General features: G+C 35.5%; 1 protein-coding gene across 1 annotated transcript in view; it reads left to right on the top strand.

Annotated features, from left to right (window-relative positions):
- Window positions 1-1,526: 1,526 nt before the first annotated feature.
- The window catches only part of LOC144250617 (uncharacterized), a 48,215-nt gene continuing 31,372 nt past the window's right edge, over window positions 1,527-18,369 (top strand). Inside the window, exons 1-3 of the mRNA XM_077793521.1 lie at window positions 1,527-1,565; window positions 2,469-2,620; window positions 2,860-3,671. Of these exons, the coding sequence (XP_077649647.1) occupies window positions 1,527-1,565; window positions 2,469-2,620; window positions 2,860-3,671 (1,003 nt within the window). The remainder of the gene's footprint in view (window positions 1,566-2,468; window positions 2,621-2,859; window positions 3,672-18,369) is intronic.

The raw sequence follows: 18,369 nt of genomic DNA on the forward strand, positions 1-18,369 counted from the left end.
TGTCATTATTGTATCCTTTTTCTTTCAGTATGTGTGTGTTCTTAGATTTCTAGTATCCTGTAGACTACCTACAGTTGCAATATTTAGACTTAATTCAGATATCCAAGTTTTGTTTTGATCAGAATTTTGTAATCCTGCATTTGCCAACAAAAAAATCTAAAAATGAAGAATCTTCTACTCATACTTTGTATGAGTATCAACTTGACTTCACTTTATTAAAAAAAATGAATATATTTCTGTGTCCTTTTAAGATTATATGTTTGTTACAGGTATATATGCCTAGTAACAGTACTGTTTTTATGCTTTCTTCTTTCAAATTCTATTGCAAAATTACATGTTTGGAGACCCATCATTACATTAAAATAGAATTGTTTTTACCAAGAAATGTTTAAAATTTCATATGACTTATGATGCTGTGCACTTACATTTTATTATGAAGGATTACCTTTAGTACATTTTGGAGAACAGATCCAGTGATGATGAATAGTGTGTGTATTTTTATATGTTTAAAGTCTTCATTTTCCTACTCTTTTGAAAGGTAGTAGCTGTGAATATAATGTCTTGGTTGATAATTTTATTCTTTCATCCCTTGAATATAGATAGACTCGAATTCCTTCCTGTGTTGTGAGGATTCGACTAAGGATTTCACAATTATATAGTTACACATTTCTAGGTGACCCATTTTTTCTCTCGGTTGCTCTCAGTATTCTGAGTTTTAAAACTTGGATTACAACCTACTTTGAGTCTTTACAACTTGGAGAAAACTGAGCTGCTTGGATGTTTCATTTTTCCTATTTTCTGAGATGTGTTTATTAGTACTGGAAAGAGAATTTAAGGGCGATTTAGCACTTTGCATTTTTTACTTTGTCTGGCCTTCAAATTTTGATGCTCTAGCTCAACCTCCTATGTTGCTATGTAAAAACATCCCTGACTCTTTCAGATATTTTCTAAAAAAGTCTTTAAACATACGTTTTCTGCTTATTACTATTAACAATTCTTGACTAATTTTTATTCTGTTTTTTGTATGTTGGTTTAGTTCAGTAAACTTCTTTTAAATGATAATTGACTATTCCTTTTGAGTGATTCATAACTTTGCTTACAGTTGATTTAGCCATGTTTTTTTTTCTGTTGGTAATGCAAAACCCCTTTTTGAACAGTCCCCAAATATTCACGTTTCACATTTTTATATTTTAATGAAACAGAAGAAAGTTGGCAGATTTTGAAAATATATTCTGAAGGAGGGAACACTTTTTGTAACACAATGTATTTTTCTCTACTATATTACTCTCCATAGTAATGTACTCATCTTGGATACTGTGAACACAAAAATGATTAGGAAAATTTTCAAAGTAATTTTCTGTGTGTATTTTTATTTGATTTATATATTTCTACAGTAATGATGGACTTGGATTTAATAATCCACTCCCCTGCTGATGTTATTTTTTGCTGTAATTTCTTAGGTCTGCAAAATATATTCAGCCCAGTACAGTAAGTAAACATGTTTGTTATTTGTATTTATTACAGCCATGACTTCTCATCATCCTCGACAAACTTTACCAGAGCAGGTAATAAAAGAGAGAGAGGGAAGATATGGAAAGTGTGACTTTGACTATTTACAACCAAGAAAACAATGGGAAAATATAGGTGAGAGTAAAGTTCAAAAATTGTATTATATTAGACAAAATCAATCAGTAGTCCCTATTTATGATAAAAATTTTATGGTCAAAAGACACCAGAGAAAATTAATATCTAAAACAAAAATTCTATGTATTCCAATTATTTTGAGGAGTTTTATATGTCTTTAAGAATAAATCCACAGCCATTTTTAACTGAAAGGCAATGTGGAAAATTTGAAATCTAGTCCATGCATCAGATTTAACTTGGCCAATTATAAAAGTAGCACTGATTTAAAATTTCAATCAAACATTTCCACAGAAAAGTTTTCTAAAAGTGATCCTTTTGAGAGTTTCTTTATAAAATGTACATTTTTCTGAAACAAAAGTTGAATTTCTCCTTGTGCCCAAATGGATAATATTAAGAATTGTCAAAAAGTTTCTACTTCCTCACTATTGCTCAATGACAATTCTGATACAGATTTCTGGAAAGTGCACTATATAGATAATGCTATAAGTAATACAATAAGCCATGTCTCTACCCTGAGTAATGACCAGTATATTTACATTGGTGATAAAAAATTATGAATATAGAGAAATCCTAGTCCTTGTCTAAAGGAAATTCACCAAGATGAAAAATGTAGGAAAGTCTTGCTTTAGTGATCAAAAACTGGTATTCATTAAAATATCCATAGCCAAGACAAAACCTGCAAGTGTAAGATATGTGAAAGGGCTCTTAACCACAGTGCAGAGCTTGCTTCATACAAGAAAATTTATAGAGAAAGAGAGCCGTATAAGTATAGAAGATATTGAGCAAGCAAATGCTTTGATATATTTTTTAAACACAGCAGATAGTATGACAGTGATAAATTCTACAAATTTAAAGAATGTGAAAAAACTTTTAGTGAAAAGTTACAACTTGTTAAGTATCAGAATATTTATACTGAAGGAGAGACCTGTAAATGTAAAAAGTGTGGGAAAGCCTTAAAAAGTTTTTCAACCCTTACTCAACACCAAAAATTTATTCTGCAGAGAAAACCTACCCATGTGACGAATGGAATGCACTCAAGAACTTTACTCAACATCACAGTGTTCATACAGAAGATATGCCATGCAAATGCAAAGAATGTGACAAAAATTCTAATAAAAGCTCAAATCTTATTTGTCACCAGTGGACAAACCCTGGAATGATACCCCACATATGTAAAAAATTTTGCAAAGGTTTCAGTCAAAAACCAAGCCTTAAAAATCACCAGAGAATTCATACAGGAGAGAAGCCCTACAAATGTAAAGTGTGTGGCATGAGTTTTAATAGAAACTCAAATCTTGATCGCCACAACAGGATTCATACTGGAGAGAAGCCCTACAAATGTAAAGTGTGTGGCAAGAGTTTTAATACAAACTCAAATCTTGTTTGCCACAACAGGATTCATACTGGAGAGAAACCCTACAAATGTAATGTGTGTGGCAAGAGTTTTACTGAAAAATCATCACTTACTCAGCACCAGCGAATCCACACTGGAGAGAAGCCCTACAAATGTAAAGAATGTTGCAAAAGTTTTAATCAAAAAATAGATCTTATTCGGCACATGAGAATGCACACTGGAGAGAAGCCCTACATGTGTACAGTGTGTGGCAAAAGATTCCGTCACAAATCATCACTTACACATCACCTGCGAATCCACACTAGAGAGAAGCTGTACAAGTGTAAAGAGTGTGGCAAGTGTTTTAATCAAATATCATCACTTACTCAGCACCAGCGAATCCACACTGGAGCGAAGCCCTACAGCTGTATAGAATGTGGCAAAGCTTTTAATATCATCTCACACCTTAATTGTCACAACAGGATTCGTACTGCAGAGAAGCCCTACAAATGTAAATTGTGTGACAAGAGTTTCAATCAAAAATCATCACTTACTCAGCACCAGCAAATCCACACTGGAGAGAAGCCCTACAAATGTAGAGAATGTGGCAAAGATTTTAATCAACAATCATCACTTACTCGACACCAGAGAACCCATACTCGAGAGAACTCCTATAAATGTGAAGAATGGCAAAGCTTTTAATATTGAAGATCACCTCCTACTAAACATTATACATTTTATACTGGAGAGAACTTTTACAATGAAAACATTGCATCAGCGTCTTTAAGGATGAATCAAACCTATTTCACAGTAGTTCAACACTATTACACACCAGAGATATGATAGGTCAGAAATCATATAAATGTAAAGTCGGTGACAGAGTCTCCAATAGTTGTTCACATTCTACTCAGCACCTCAGAATTCATACGAGTGAGAGGACATGTGGAAAAATTTTTGAAAGCTTTTGGCCATTGATCCAACATTTTTAAAACACTGGAGGATTTATAGCATATAGAAACCCAAAGAATATGTCCAAGACTGTATTCAAATTTCTGACATTTTTTAATTACTGACGTCATATCTGTAGCAAATGTGGAGTAGCATCTGTTCAAAGTGTGTACCTTAGATAACAGCAAAATATTTACAAAAACACCTTGACATATATAAAGATGGTAGTAAGTTTCATATCTATAGCCCATCCCTCGAAGTATTTGGGATCTAGGAGGGAAAAAAATCATTTAAATGTAGAAAATGGGTAATTGCTTTGGACAATGTAGAAAATGGGTAATTGCTTTGGACATTTGCTGAAATTTTTCTTAACATCTTTAGCTGATATTATAGAAATAAGGAAATACAAGTATAGAATTGTGCATCCCTAAAAGGATATAATTTTAGTATAAATCAACAATTACTAAAGTCTCATTTTTCACAACTGGAGAAATAATAATACTCAGACTTGATTATTACAGAAGTCTCTTAAGATTTATATGAAATTTAAAATTTAAAATTTTCAGAGCCCCTTAAAGTTAGGGACACTTAATCAGTAAACTACATCCTCAGATTTTTTTCTTTTTTATTTAGAGATAGGGTTTGCTAAGTTGCATAGGTCCTCACTAAGTTATGGAGCCTGACTTTGAACTTGCAAAGCTTCTCACATCCCTAGGGTCAAAGCATGGTCCACCATGCAAGTTTTACAGAGCGTTTTTACTTATATTTCATTACAGATGCAATTTGTTACTAAATAAAGTGTGAATTTCTTAATGTTAACCTTGTCATGCATTTGATGATGTTATTAGGTCACACATCTCCCACTATTCACTTTGCTACTGGATCGATGCAATAGTAAAGCATTCTATTGGGTAAATAATGCTATAATGTCTCCATTAATTATTTCATATGTCTAATAAAGTATTATTTGGAGAATATTATTTATGTAAATTATATACTCTCTTGTTTGTAATTATGGGAAAATTAAGAGAGTTATAGGAAGGATCCAGGGATATTAAAATAATGCCCAGATATCCCTAGTTTGAATTATGAGTTTAACATTTCACCTTAGAGAGTACCAGCACTCCCTAAGGGATCTACAACTCCGGAGAGTTATACAAGCTCCCAATCAGGGAGAGGAGAAAGACCCACGAGACTAGGAACCAATGTGCGTAGTGTGTATTCAGGCAATAAAGGAGGATTGCTGAAGGGGGAAAGAGTCTTAATGTTTCCTGGGGAATCCACATGGTCCATAGGCCCATCCTGACTCTTGGACTGAAGAAACCATGCAGTTCCTCGTGAATTCTATGACGTTCATCACTGAGGTGACTATACTCACCTCTAGTGTAGGAAAAATATCACAATTTGGGACCACCTCTTTAGTTTTGGATACCCAGTAGAAAATTTAACAAGAAACATGTAAAATGATGACTGTATAAAGAAAAAGACATACTATAGGAGCATTTATGCTCCCACATTTTTTATTTCATTATATATTTTGATTTTGTAGACCCATTGGTTCTACTTAATAATTTACAATATAATGTTTCTTATACTTATTGGATTATATGATAGATAGCATGTGTCATGGTCTAGCAGAACCCTCTGCAACCCAGTAATTATAAGGTACTATTAACTAACCATGTCCCTCCTCAGATCTTATAGCTCCAAGAGCCCATGACACCACAGAGAGAGAAACACAATTTTGATTGAAATAAACCTCTAGATTCTCACCTACAAGTCCTGTTCAAAAAGTAAAAACACAATATTCTCTTCATATGTGAACCTTTTGGGTCAACAAAACACCACCCACCAACATTTCATTTAACTTTATTTGGGAAAATAAATATTGAAATATAATGATAAGTTCTAGGAGAATAATATTCACACCATTCTTTATTCCAAAGGGTAAATATCTAGGTTTCATGCTTATCTCCACATTATTTTATGCAGAAAACTGGCTTCATTTTACATATGAGAGTTTAAAGTATTTCTAAGGCCAGGAGGGAAGATTCATTACTAGAGGTCTTAGGAAAATACTAAAGATCTTCCCTTTTCTTGATTGAATAATGTCTGAAGTCCTTGATGAAACAGCTAAAGAATGCAGATTTCTCAATGCAACTGGCTGGGTGGATCACTCATTAGAATCCCAATTTATTTAGTCATCTCAAGGCTATCAGTCCCTCCTCTAGGATCTGACCTGTTCTTGGGTGTTCTTCAGGGGATCACCAGGTCATGCAAGATGTTAGAATGAAGTTTTCTTTGTTCTAACTTGTATTTATTCGGCCTCACTTTCAATACAAGTTAGAACAAGACTTCAGACTCTCACCTGTGGAGAGGATGCTCTGCCCAGCACTTCCCAGTCAGGACCCTGAAAAGCTCTTTGGGACTCCCCAGTACATAGGTTCAGTGGTTGGGTTTTCCTAGTCTGGCAATACAGTTGCCTGTGTCTTTCACTTTTGCTTTCTCCCTTGTTTTCATAGTATTACTCAAGGAAACACTGTCTTGTGTGAAGAGAGTGTCTTCCTTATCTATTGGATCTGACCTGCAAAGTTGAGTAGCTGCCCACAAACTGAATGTCACAAACACATGTATGTGTTATCTAAGCAGTAACTAGCATATCTTTCAACTGCTTGATTTTTTATAGCACGGGGGAGGAAGTTGAGAATGCTTTCTTTGAGTGCCCACAGCACTCTTCAAAGTATTCATGACACTGCTATATAATGTTTCCTCTCTGCTCAACTTGTAAGTATTGTTCTCGTGCTGCTTTGTAAAACAAATAGAAAAGAGTTGTAAACCAAAAATTATGTGATTATACCTAGTTGCGCAGACTGCCTCGGGCAACTCTATTTACCATTGTTGTTTTGTATGGGCTCAAGGTACTCTTTTATACTTTTATTTCACCTTAATGACATTGCCATTCATTGAAGAGTTTTTAACTCACAAACCTTCTCGGTATACAAATTTTCCCTTGTCATTTTTAAAATTTCTTACTCTTTTAGGTATGCATGATAGTAGAGGAAATTTTGACATATTATACATGGAGTAAAACTCATTTTAGTTAGCATTCCATTTTTGAGGTGTACATGGTGTGGACCTTCCCTGGTGGTTTATTTATATATAAACATTGAATGTTGTGTCTGATTCATTCTACTGTCATTTGTATTCCTATTTCCCTTTTCTTCCCTTCAATCCAACTTTGTCTAATTCACTGAATTTTTATTCTCTTCCCATCCCTTGTTGAGTGCTTTAGCATTTCTCTATATTATGTATTATATGTAATGTCTGTTTCATTCTATTATCCTCCCCATCCTCATATCCCCTCCCCTCCCTGCACTCCTCTCTACTTAATCTAAATACTATTCTTCCCCACCCCCCATTGTGAATTAGCATACACTTATCAGAGAGAACATTTGGCCTTTGTGTTTGTGTGTGTGTGTGTGTGTGTGTGTGTGTGTGAGAGAGAGAGAGAGAGAGAGAGAGAGAGAGAGAGAGAGAGAGAGAGGATGGCTTATTTAACATAGTATGCTATTCTTCAGCTCTATCCTTTTACCACCAGATAGCATAGTTTCATTCATCTTTAAAGCTAAGTAATATTCCATTTTGGGGGGAAATTATATATATATAAAATTTATATATATACAATTTATATATATAATTTATATATATATATATAATTTATATATATAAAAAATTTATATATATATAAAATGATATATATATATATGTGTGTATATATATATATATATATATATATATATATATATATATATATATATATCACATTTTATTTATCCATTCATCTGTTGAAGAAAACATAGGTCTGTTTTATGGTTTATCTATTGTGAATTGTGCTGCTATAAGCATTGGTGCAGCTGTCTCCCTGTAGTTTGCTGTTTTTAAGTACTTTGGGTATAGTCCAAAGAGAGGGATAGCTCAGTCAAATGATGTTTCCATTCTGGTTTTTCAAGGCATCTCCATACTGCTTTCCATGGTGGTTGCACCAATTTGGAGTCAATCTCATGAGCAATGTGTGAGTGTTCCTTTTCCCCTACAACCTCACCAACATTTATTTTGCCTGTATTATTAATGATTTCCATTCTGTCTGAAGTGAGATAAAATCTTAAAGTAATTTTGATTTACATTTTACTAATTGCTAGAAGGGTGGAATGTTTTTTCATATATTTGTTAATGGTTTATATTTCTTCTGTGAAGTTATCTGTGCAGTTACTGAGTCCATTTGTTAATTGGTTTTTGTTGTTGTTTTTGTTAATTTTGAGTACTTTTATATTCCCTAGACATTAGTACTTTTTCTTAATTACGTGTTGTAAAGATTTGTATAAAATCTGTAGGTTCTTTCTTCACATTATTGTTTCTTTTGCTGAGAAGCAGCTTTTTAGTTTGAATATATCCCCCTTATTTATTCTTTATTTTTAATTTTTGTGCTGTAGGAGTCTTGTTATGGAAGTCAGATTGTGGACCATCATTCACCTCAGATTTTTAAATGGCATCCAAGTTCATGAATGTTTCGGTTTTATTGTTTCTCTTACTATCTTGCCTTATAGATCTACTTGTTCTAAAGAGTCATGAAATGATCTAGCTTCACATACATGATTTTCTGATTACTGTTATTTTTCAATATATAGCTGCAGATTATTAAATTATATGTCTACTATTTCAGACTTTAACTAAAGCACATACATGCCTTGGGTAGAAAATATTCATTCCATCAGTAGATCAACATCAAATCTATAATATATATAAATATATATAAATGCCTGGATTCAAATGCATGCACATCCACCCCAGAGCTTGGCCCATAATACTTATTCTATACTAGTTCTACACTTTAGAACCTCCATGAAAGCTGTTATAAATCCAAAGCCTGAGACTCACTCCTCAGAAATTCTTCTTTTTTGGGGGGATACGATGATGAAGATTGAACTGGGGGGCACTCAATCCCTGAGCCACGTCCCTATTCTTATTTTATGTAGAGACAGGATTTCACTGATCTGCTTAGTAAATTTTTTTCACTGAGGCTGGCTCTGAACTCATGACCCTCCTTCCTCAGCCTTCCAACCTGCTGAGATTATAGGCAAATACCACCATGCCCAGGTCCCCAGGGAGCCTTCTTGAACTGGTTGGAACCCAATTGTTCAGTATGTTTTGTCCTAATCCTCACAATTAGAGATGAAATTATTTTCTTCTCTATGAAAAATCATGGCTACAAAGAGATTGGACTCAACAACACCTAATTACACAGCAAGTCCACATTACAACAAAGGTGTGGTCTGCAATTCTCCACCTCTCCAAAGAGCTCTTCTTGGCTCCACAAAGTTGAGAGTACTGGCCAACCTTCTGCCATGGCTCATTCAGAAGCCTCCAAGGAATTGAGTGTTTATGAGGGACAGAATTCCTGGTGGCACGTTGGTGATTAATGGGCTATGCCAGGGACTAAGGCGGAGCCCAATTCACTAAAGGCACAAAACTTTCATGTGGCTGGTCCAGGATGGGGGCTGCATGAGGGGATACTTTTCCACCACCCTTAATGTGTCTTTCCTAACTGTTCATATGCTGAAATACTTGTTCAATGACTTGCACTCTTTTCCTGATTTATGTTTCCCTCTCATGTGGCTTTGGAGGTCTCATGCTTTGGCAATTATTGTGACTACTTTTTCAGTTTTCCAACCTCCCCCATCCCATCCATGTGGAATATGTGTCTGTGGATATTAGTTTTCATTTTATATATTTCCATTTAGTCCAAATTTCCATTACCACTAGAGAAAACAAATGTTTAATTCATTATCATGCTTGTACTTACCCTTCACATGTTGATAATGGCAGTGTTCAAGAACTGTCTTCTGATTTCTACAACTGGAACATAAGTGGGTCTGCTTGAAATGACTGTCCTTTCTTTTGACTCTAAATAATATAGCACTTTAATGCTTTTATGTATATTTATATTCATTACCCAGGAGACTGAGCCTGCTTTTTACATGGTTTTCTCTCAGAGAAGGTGGAGTTGATTATGTAGGTTTCTTAGAGTGGACTCCAGCTCAGACTCTGCCTCGGCTCTGCCTAGCTTCAATCTGGCTGTGATTTCTACAACATGTGACCTATAGCTCTTCCTCTACTTTTCTTAATTTTAATATTTCAGTTAGAGCTTGAGCCACAGGACTGTCACTTTGGAAAGGATGACATACCAAACCAACACTACCCACAAAAAATGTGTGCTCCATGTGCAAACTAGGAAAGAGGGGCCCATTACACACTTCCGGGCTTCAGGGAAATTATGGTGTTGCCAAGAGTCCCACACATCAAAGTAGAGGCATTTTAAGTTGTGGGACATGTTTAGACTAATTTGATTTTAGGACCAGAATTAGAGTAATTTAAGTTTCCTTATCAACATGAGAAAATGATCTCAATCAAGATCCTTTTGCAGATGTGTCCAGGAAACATTAAGAGTTTGAAGCCCAGATTTCTTGGATTGCTGTTATCCATCAGAGAAGACAATAAAATTAAGAGAGATGACATGTCCCACTGGGACAGCCACAGTTCTGTGTTCTCCATTGGAAATTTTGTGCCTTTCTACAGACATTAAAATTACAAATCTGCAGAGACAGAAGTTAAACACACCCTTTCCATAAATCTTACAAATGTTTGTGCTTTGTTCAGCTTATTCAGGTGACAAAGTACCTCTGTGTCTTCAGATGCAGAGTTAGTGTGGATTCTAAAAAGGGCATTGGAGGAGGAAATTCAGTCTACTAGTGAGCTTCCCCAGTAGCTTCTTTGCTTCTCAAAGAAGCAAACATCTTTAGAAGACAATATCCTCATTGCACCATATACAACATTGTCCTCTGAGCTCATTAGGACTGTTGGAGCCCAGAGGACCATATTCTGTATGGTGTAACGAGGATATACTCTTCTAAAGATGTTTACTTCTTTGAGATCCTGCTAAAATGAGTCAATTTTTCTTATAGAGAATGTCAGTTTTACTTCTTCATTTTTCAATTTAATAACTTCATGGGACATAACTTACATATGTTATGTCATGTAGAGATTTTAAACACTACTAATTTGTATAGTTATTACCAGGTAATTAATAAGTTTTAATATTTTGATTGATAATCTTGCTTTGGTCATCTTCATAACTCATAGAACAATTATGATTTGAGTAATTGTACATTTTGAAATCTTTAGAGGGAAATGAGGTTCTATGTTCAATACCTCATTTTATAGAAGGGAATCTCACATGGTTAATAACTTTCAGTTGGTAAATGTCAAACAAGGGACCATGATCAGAAGGAAGTACATTAAATATTTTAGAAAATCAAATAAATGTGCTGGTAAGTTCCAATTCATGGTGCCAAATTATAGGCTTGTAAATATAATTCACAAGAATTTTGAAGAATGTTTTTGTGTATTAGTCCATTCTGTTTTAATCACTAAAAACCTTTTGTAATATCTAATAATGGAAATGTGTAAATTCAATTTTGCTTAGAGGAACATTCAGGACACTTGAAATCCATCCTTCCCTGGTCACTTTCAGATTTTTTTCCAAAATTCAATTTTTCATGCCATTAGCATGCCCAGATAAATGTGACCCTAAGACACACAGAATAAGATAAAGAAGGAAAACTGAAATCAGAACTTGACTCTTCTATCACAATATCAGTCAGGGAAAATGGACCCTCCTGCAGGATTGTGTGGATTTCTCAGTAATGAGAGCTTGGGGTCTGCAGAGAAGTGCATGGGCTTTCTTATCCCTGAGGAGGTCCACAGAACACAGTAGAGGAGAGTGTGGCTGTGGAGTCTCTAAACAAGACCTCCAGAGACCAATCAGGAAGCAGACCTGATTTTATTGTGCAGTTACCATGTATATGTACTCAGGCAGTGCCTAAGCAAAATATAGACAGCCACCAATGCAATGTCTGCTAACTGTCCTTGCAGTGAACAATCAACAAGTTGGACTCAACACATGGCCTCATGCCCAGAGCTGTGCGGATGGGGTAAGCAGTTTGCCACTCACATGCCTAGCATGGGGAGTGTCCTGCCATACAGACACCCTTAACCTATGCCCTGTATGCAGTACTCCATGCACTTGTCCCCACTGAGAAGCATTTCTGGGGCTTTTTCTTTCTTGACTTTAAAGAACAAATTCTCTTCTAGTGGCTTTTCTCAGGAGAAATTTAAAATAATCGTAATATAAATATCATAGCTGTAAGTGTTAACCCTGAGTTGTATTTTCAAACCCTGACATTTTACAAAAGCAACCCATGGTTCTCATATCTACTTCTCACAAAGAGCTGCCATTCATTCAGTCAGGTATTGCAAAGGGTTTGCTCATCGTGTTACTGGAGGGTATGCTTTGCAGCAGAGGGTCTGGGTGATGGTGTCACCCTCTCTGAGATGTCAGTCATTTCTCCCTAGTGCTATTTATAAATTCCCAGCACACAAAGAGCCACAAGTAAGAGGTTTCTACGGAAGCTGTCATCAGTCCCAAGCCCACTTGCTTGAAGCAAGACCAGTCTCAATTCTCCATCTCCCTTTTGTCTGAATACCAAGAGGACATGGGGAGAGTTGGCAGTAGTGGTGAAGCTGATCTCTGTGATGAGGACAACCCCAAGCTGTAAGTCTGCACATGTGTTGTTAGGGGTAACAGATCCTATTTCCTCTCCCGTTATGAACAGGATGGTGCTCAGATTGCATATGGGAGAAGAGATGCTTCTTCCTCTCACTTTCACCCTGGAATGTGCCCACCCAGAGGGTCCAAATAACCCTGACTTGCAGTGGGGTATCTTTCTCCTGTAATTCTCTCTACTTCTGTCCTGACCACCAGCTCGTGTCCACTGCCTGAGCAGTCCTCACTAGATGGTTGCAACACAGATGATGGTGCATGCATCTTACAGCCATCCCTGACTTTAGTGACAGCACCATATCTAACATGACTCCTTCCTGGATCCAGATACTAAAGGGAGTCTTTACTATCAGCTCTAACAAACAAAACGTGATTTATTTTTTTGAAAATTTCTTTTTCATGTGTGATCTGTTTTTTCTCATCACCTCACTTGGCCTTTCCTTCTTCTTACCATATGTGAATTCTCCAAATGTAACCTATTTCAGAAATCTGTGTTAGATTCCCTGTGATTTACATATCCTTCCACACAGAATGCCCACTCTAGGGGGCAGCTTGATTTCTCCAGTGCATAAAGGACATGAGTGCCCAGTACAATAGGGCACCCATGGACCAAGCTGGAAGTATCACTCTGTAGACCCTTGTTTGAGGGGTATTTCTCAGATTACCTCCTTGATGTCAGAGAGTTTGTGTTATGTCTCATGATCTCCTGGACTATGTTGTGCCAGGCATAATGTGCACAGCTGGGAAGGTACATAGCTCAGGATTTCAGTCATCTATGAATCATTCCCATTCCCCAGGATGCTTCCTAAGAACAATGGTACCTTAGCATGGATATTACTGTAGATATTTCTTCACAACACTACCATGGTACATTTACACAATTTTAACCATATATACTTGATGCACATCATTTACAGATGATTGTGGTTCAAAACTTGAGCTAGCAGAATGACCAGACTGTGCTTTCTCCTGGCCACTACCTCATTATTGCATGAAATTGTGTCCCTTTCTTTGAAGCATACTATCAGGAAAGGGTCTAAGTTTTTCCCAACACTGATATATAAATTTACCATCAGAAAACAATTTTCCATCAGTTTCAAGGTAATGAACAATGCATCCATGAGTTCTAGACTATTACTGCAAACTCATGGCACCTGCACACTCCAATTTGTATAACTGCAGATTCCTCAGCTACACTGACCTTAAATTCATCCAATGGCCTGGAGACCATGTGATTAAGACACGTCACTTATTGAGTGTTAGAAAACTTGGATTGTGTAAGATTCAAATGTTTAAAATGAATTAAAGCAGATTCTGTGTGTCACAGGAAAGTGATAGAATGCAGTTTTTGGTTTTAAATTTCACATTTGTTTTTGTTGTTGAGACAAGCCAATTTTAAAACCCTCCTCTTTTCCTTTGTACCCCAGATTGAACCCAGGGCACTTAGTCATTAAACTATCTCACCAGCCATTTTTTTTACATTGGGAGAAAATCTTGCTAAGTTACTGAGCTTTGGCCTTGTAATCCTCTGACTCCTGAGCCGATGGGATTGCAGGCATTCAGCCTCACCTAAAAGCATTTTTAAGTTATTTTTTATATGCTAATATAGTTCAATTTAAGCATATACTATAAAAATATTTATATAATATTTGACTTACATAAAATAAATTCATAAGAATTGGCATATGGCATTTATATATAGATCTCACCCAAAATAACTAAGGCCTAGTGATTAAATGGGAACCCTAAAATATTTGGGGAGTACCAGGGATTAAACTCAGGGGCACTAAACCATTGAGCCACATCCCCACTCCTTTTTTGTATTTTATTTAAAGACAGCATCTCACCAAGTTGCTCATGGCCTTGCTGTTACTGGATTTCAACTCACCATCCTCCTGTCTTAGCCTCCCAAGGCACTGGGATTCTAGTTTAAAATTTTTAATTTTATATTCTTTTTTTCTGGATTTACCATGGGAGACTGTCTTTTTCTAGTGATTTTTCATATTTCACAAATCCTGTATGTTTGCACTCATATGTTGAAGCTGAAAATGTTGATCACAAAGAAACACAAAGGAGAAAAGTTTTTTATATCTGTTTTAAGAGATAGTTGGCAAGGAGTGTCAAAAAGCAGTTAAGAGGGAAAAGTAACTCTTAGGTTTTATAGCCCATAGTTTGAATTATATAAGTAATTATTAGACTCTGGACATTCTAAGAATACTTCACAGGTTTGAAACATCAAAATGATATTTTAGAAGGTAGAAATTGCACTGATTTGAATACTACACATATTCAATTAAAATGTTGGATCCTATATGTAGATACCAATTAAAAATTAAAGAATAATTAACACTTCAAGGCAAGTAGCAAAAATAAATAAGGATGGCTGGAAATAAAAGCCATGTCTCAATAGTAACCTTAAATGTTAGTGGCCTAAACACACCAATCAAAAAACAGAGGCTAGTAGTCTGGATTAAAAAAAAATCCAACCATATTCTACACCCAGGAGACTCAGGAAAAGACAGACTGAAGGTGAAAGATTGGGAAAAAGCATACCACTCACATGAACCTTGAAAGCAAGCAGGGGTCTCCATACTTATATTAAATAAAGTAGACTTCAAGCCAAAGTTAATCAAAATAGATAAAGAAAAACATCTCATACTGCTCAAGGGAACCATACGCCAACAAGATGTAACAATCATCAATATATATGCCTCCAAAAATGGGGCACCTATGTTCAAACAAACTCTTCTCAAGTTCAAGAGTGAAATTGACCACAAAGTGATCTGGGGTGACTTTAACACACCTCTCTCACCACTGGATAGATCTTCCAAACAAAAGTTGAATAAGGAAACTATAGAGCTCAATAACACAATTAATAACTTAACTCACATATATAGAATACATATCAGATAAGAGGAGGAAGCCCAGCACCGCACCAGGCCAGACCAGATGAGGAAGCCTGGCCCCACCCCACGTGCTAATCTGGAGGTAGCCCATCAACCCTTACAACCCCCAATCAAACTTTTAATCATTGAATATTAACAGTTTTCCCATTTTGTTTCCATGATATTTTTTGCATTTTACTTTCACCTTAATTTTTGACTTTGCAGTGAACAATTCTTTTGTTAATACTTTCATTTAGATTATTTTCCCTATATTTGTGAATGGATTGTGCCTTGATTTTAACACTGCTCATTGCTACTGTATATAATTTAAATGATTTAATGTTGACCATTTAACTCATGACATTATTGAACTAATTCCTATGTTTCATTAGTTCATGGATATTGTTTAGAAACATTACAGAAAGAATAGTATCATCTGCATATGCTATTTGATTTTTGATGTATAAAATCCCATTTAATATTCTCAAATAATATTTAGAAGTTAGAAAAGCATACGTTTTTTTCTTTTCCTAAAAATAAATTGATAAACACTTCAGTTCACACCATTAAGTATGAAAACATTTCATAGCTGCCTTTAAGTGGATTTAAAAAGAATTTTCCTCTCGTCATAATTGGCCATAAGTTTTACAGTAACTTGGTAAGTGATTTGCAAAAAGCTTTGCTCTATCAAAATGATTTTTGGAAACTTCCCATATGACAATGTCCCTCTTGGTCATGAAGTCCAATCATTCTTTTTGTTGTTGTTCTCAGTTTGCTAGGGGTTTTGAATATCTGGGTCAACATCTACAAAAAGATGGTCTGCAATTTCCATTCTTATGCTGTGTTAGCTGGTATTTCTGGCCTTACAGAAAGAATTAGTCAATTTTTTTCTTCTCCATTTAGACATGATAATGAATTATTCTTTCTGATCCTTATTATATGTTTCATAGAAATCATCCGTGAAGGCTCCTTTTTAAAAATGTGATTACTGTTTGGTTTTTTGGTGGGTCAATTTTTAGCACTGGGTTTTTGCCAGGTTGGCCTCAAATTTTTTAGCCTAAATCCTCCTCCTGCTGTGGCTTCGAGGTAGTGAAGACTAGTGGCATATGCTCCCATATCAGCATAACTGCAAGTATTATTATGAGCACCTATAAAGTTAAATGTGGATTTGTAGCTCTATTTTATATTTCTTCACATCTGGGTCTATGAATGTATTTATTGATTTCTGAAGTAATTTTCAAAGTTGATGATTATCTAGCAATTTATCTATATTTTTTGTTTTCCAGGCTCAACACTTTCTTGGCAATTAAGATGGAATAATGAAGAAGCATAATGTGGGAAAATGAGAACCTGGCATTTTGCTAATTGATCTCAAGATGCCCTGTGAAGGATGGAGAGTGTGCACCCATAATCCTGTGAGACAAATAAAGCAGAAAAGCTAAATTATCATTTTATGTAGCCTAATATGTGATCTTGAGTAATTTTCATATGTCTTTACACACTTGTTTAATTTTTAGGGCAGAATCTAAGTATTTTACCATATTTAAATTAGGTTATGAGGGGTTTATATTAAATTTTGGTGAGTTGTGTAAGTTTCTTATATTTTGGATGTTGAGCTTTTTCAGACATGGGGCAAGAAATTGGTTTCTTTAACCCAGTCTACTTTTACATTTCATTGATTGATTCCTTTGCTGTATAGAAGCATTTTTAGCTTTATATAGTCTCAGCTGTTCTTCCTTGCCCAGTCTCTGCATATTCTATCTAAAACCATTGCCAACACAAATGGCAAAAATAATTCTCATTTTCTTCTGGAATTTTTATGCTTTCAGGTTATATCACAATGAGATATAACCACACACTTGTGGACTCAATCCTCAAAATGTTGGTAGGTAACACATACTGCAGTGGATATGCAGAAAAGGAAATATTTGGACATCCTTGCCAGGAATATAAATTTGAATAGACATTAAAAAAATGTAAGGGTTTTTTCAAAAAAGTATAACTAGAGATGCAATATGACATAGACCTTGAGAATATGCCTGTATATTTAGGATTCTTCAGAAAAATAGAATACACACAAAATGTACATGTGTATACAGAAGGGAGCTTATTATGTTTACTCACATAATCATGAGAGAAATAATCACCAAATGTTTGCCTACAGGATGGCAACACTGGGAAACTGGTAACAGCTCAGTCCAAGAAGCTGGAAGCTTCACAATATGAGGAAGAAAATGAAGCAGCTGTGGCCGAGGATAGAGGACTTAAATGATCCTGGTAAATGAAAAAACGAATAACCTCGTCAACAAGTGAGCTAAGGACCTGAACAGATACCTCTCAGGAGAGGATTTACAATCAATAAATATATAAAAAATGCTCATCATCTCTAGGAATCAGAGAAATGCAAATCAAAACTACTCTAAGATTTCATCTAACTCCATCAGAATGGCAGCAATTATGAAAAACAAACAACAATTAGTGTTGGTGAGGATGTGGGGAAAACGTACACTCATACATTGCTGGTGGGATTGCAAATTGATGCAGCCAATTTGGAAAGTAGTATGGACATTCCTTGGAAATATGGGAATGGAACCTCAATTTGACCCACCTATTCCTCTCCTCAGTCTAAGCACAAAGGTTTAAAAACAACATACTACAGGGACACAGCCAGATCAATGTTTATGGCACCACAACTCACAATAGCTAAACTATGGAGCCAACACAGAATCCCTTCAGTGGATGAATAGATTAAAATGTGGCATATATACACAATGGAATTTTACTCAGCAATAAAAGAATAAAATCGTGGCATTTGCATGTAAATGGATGGAGTTGGAGAAGATAATGATTAGTTAAGTTACCAATGCCTCCGCCTCTAAAAA

This window comes from Urocitellus parryii, chromosome 16 (genome assembly GCF_045843805.1).
Source record: "Urocitellus parryii isolate mUroPar1 chromosome 16, mUroPar1.hap1, whole genome shotgun sequence".
In the NCBI taxonomy this organism is placed as follows: domain Eukaryota; kingdom Metazoa; phylum Chordata; class Mammalia; order Rodentia; family Sciuridae; genus Urocitellus; species Urocitellus parryii.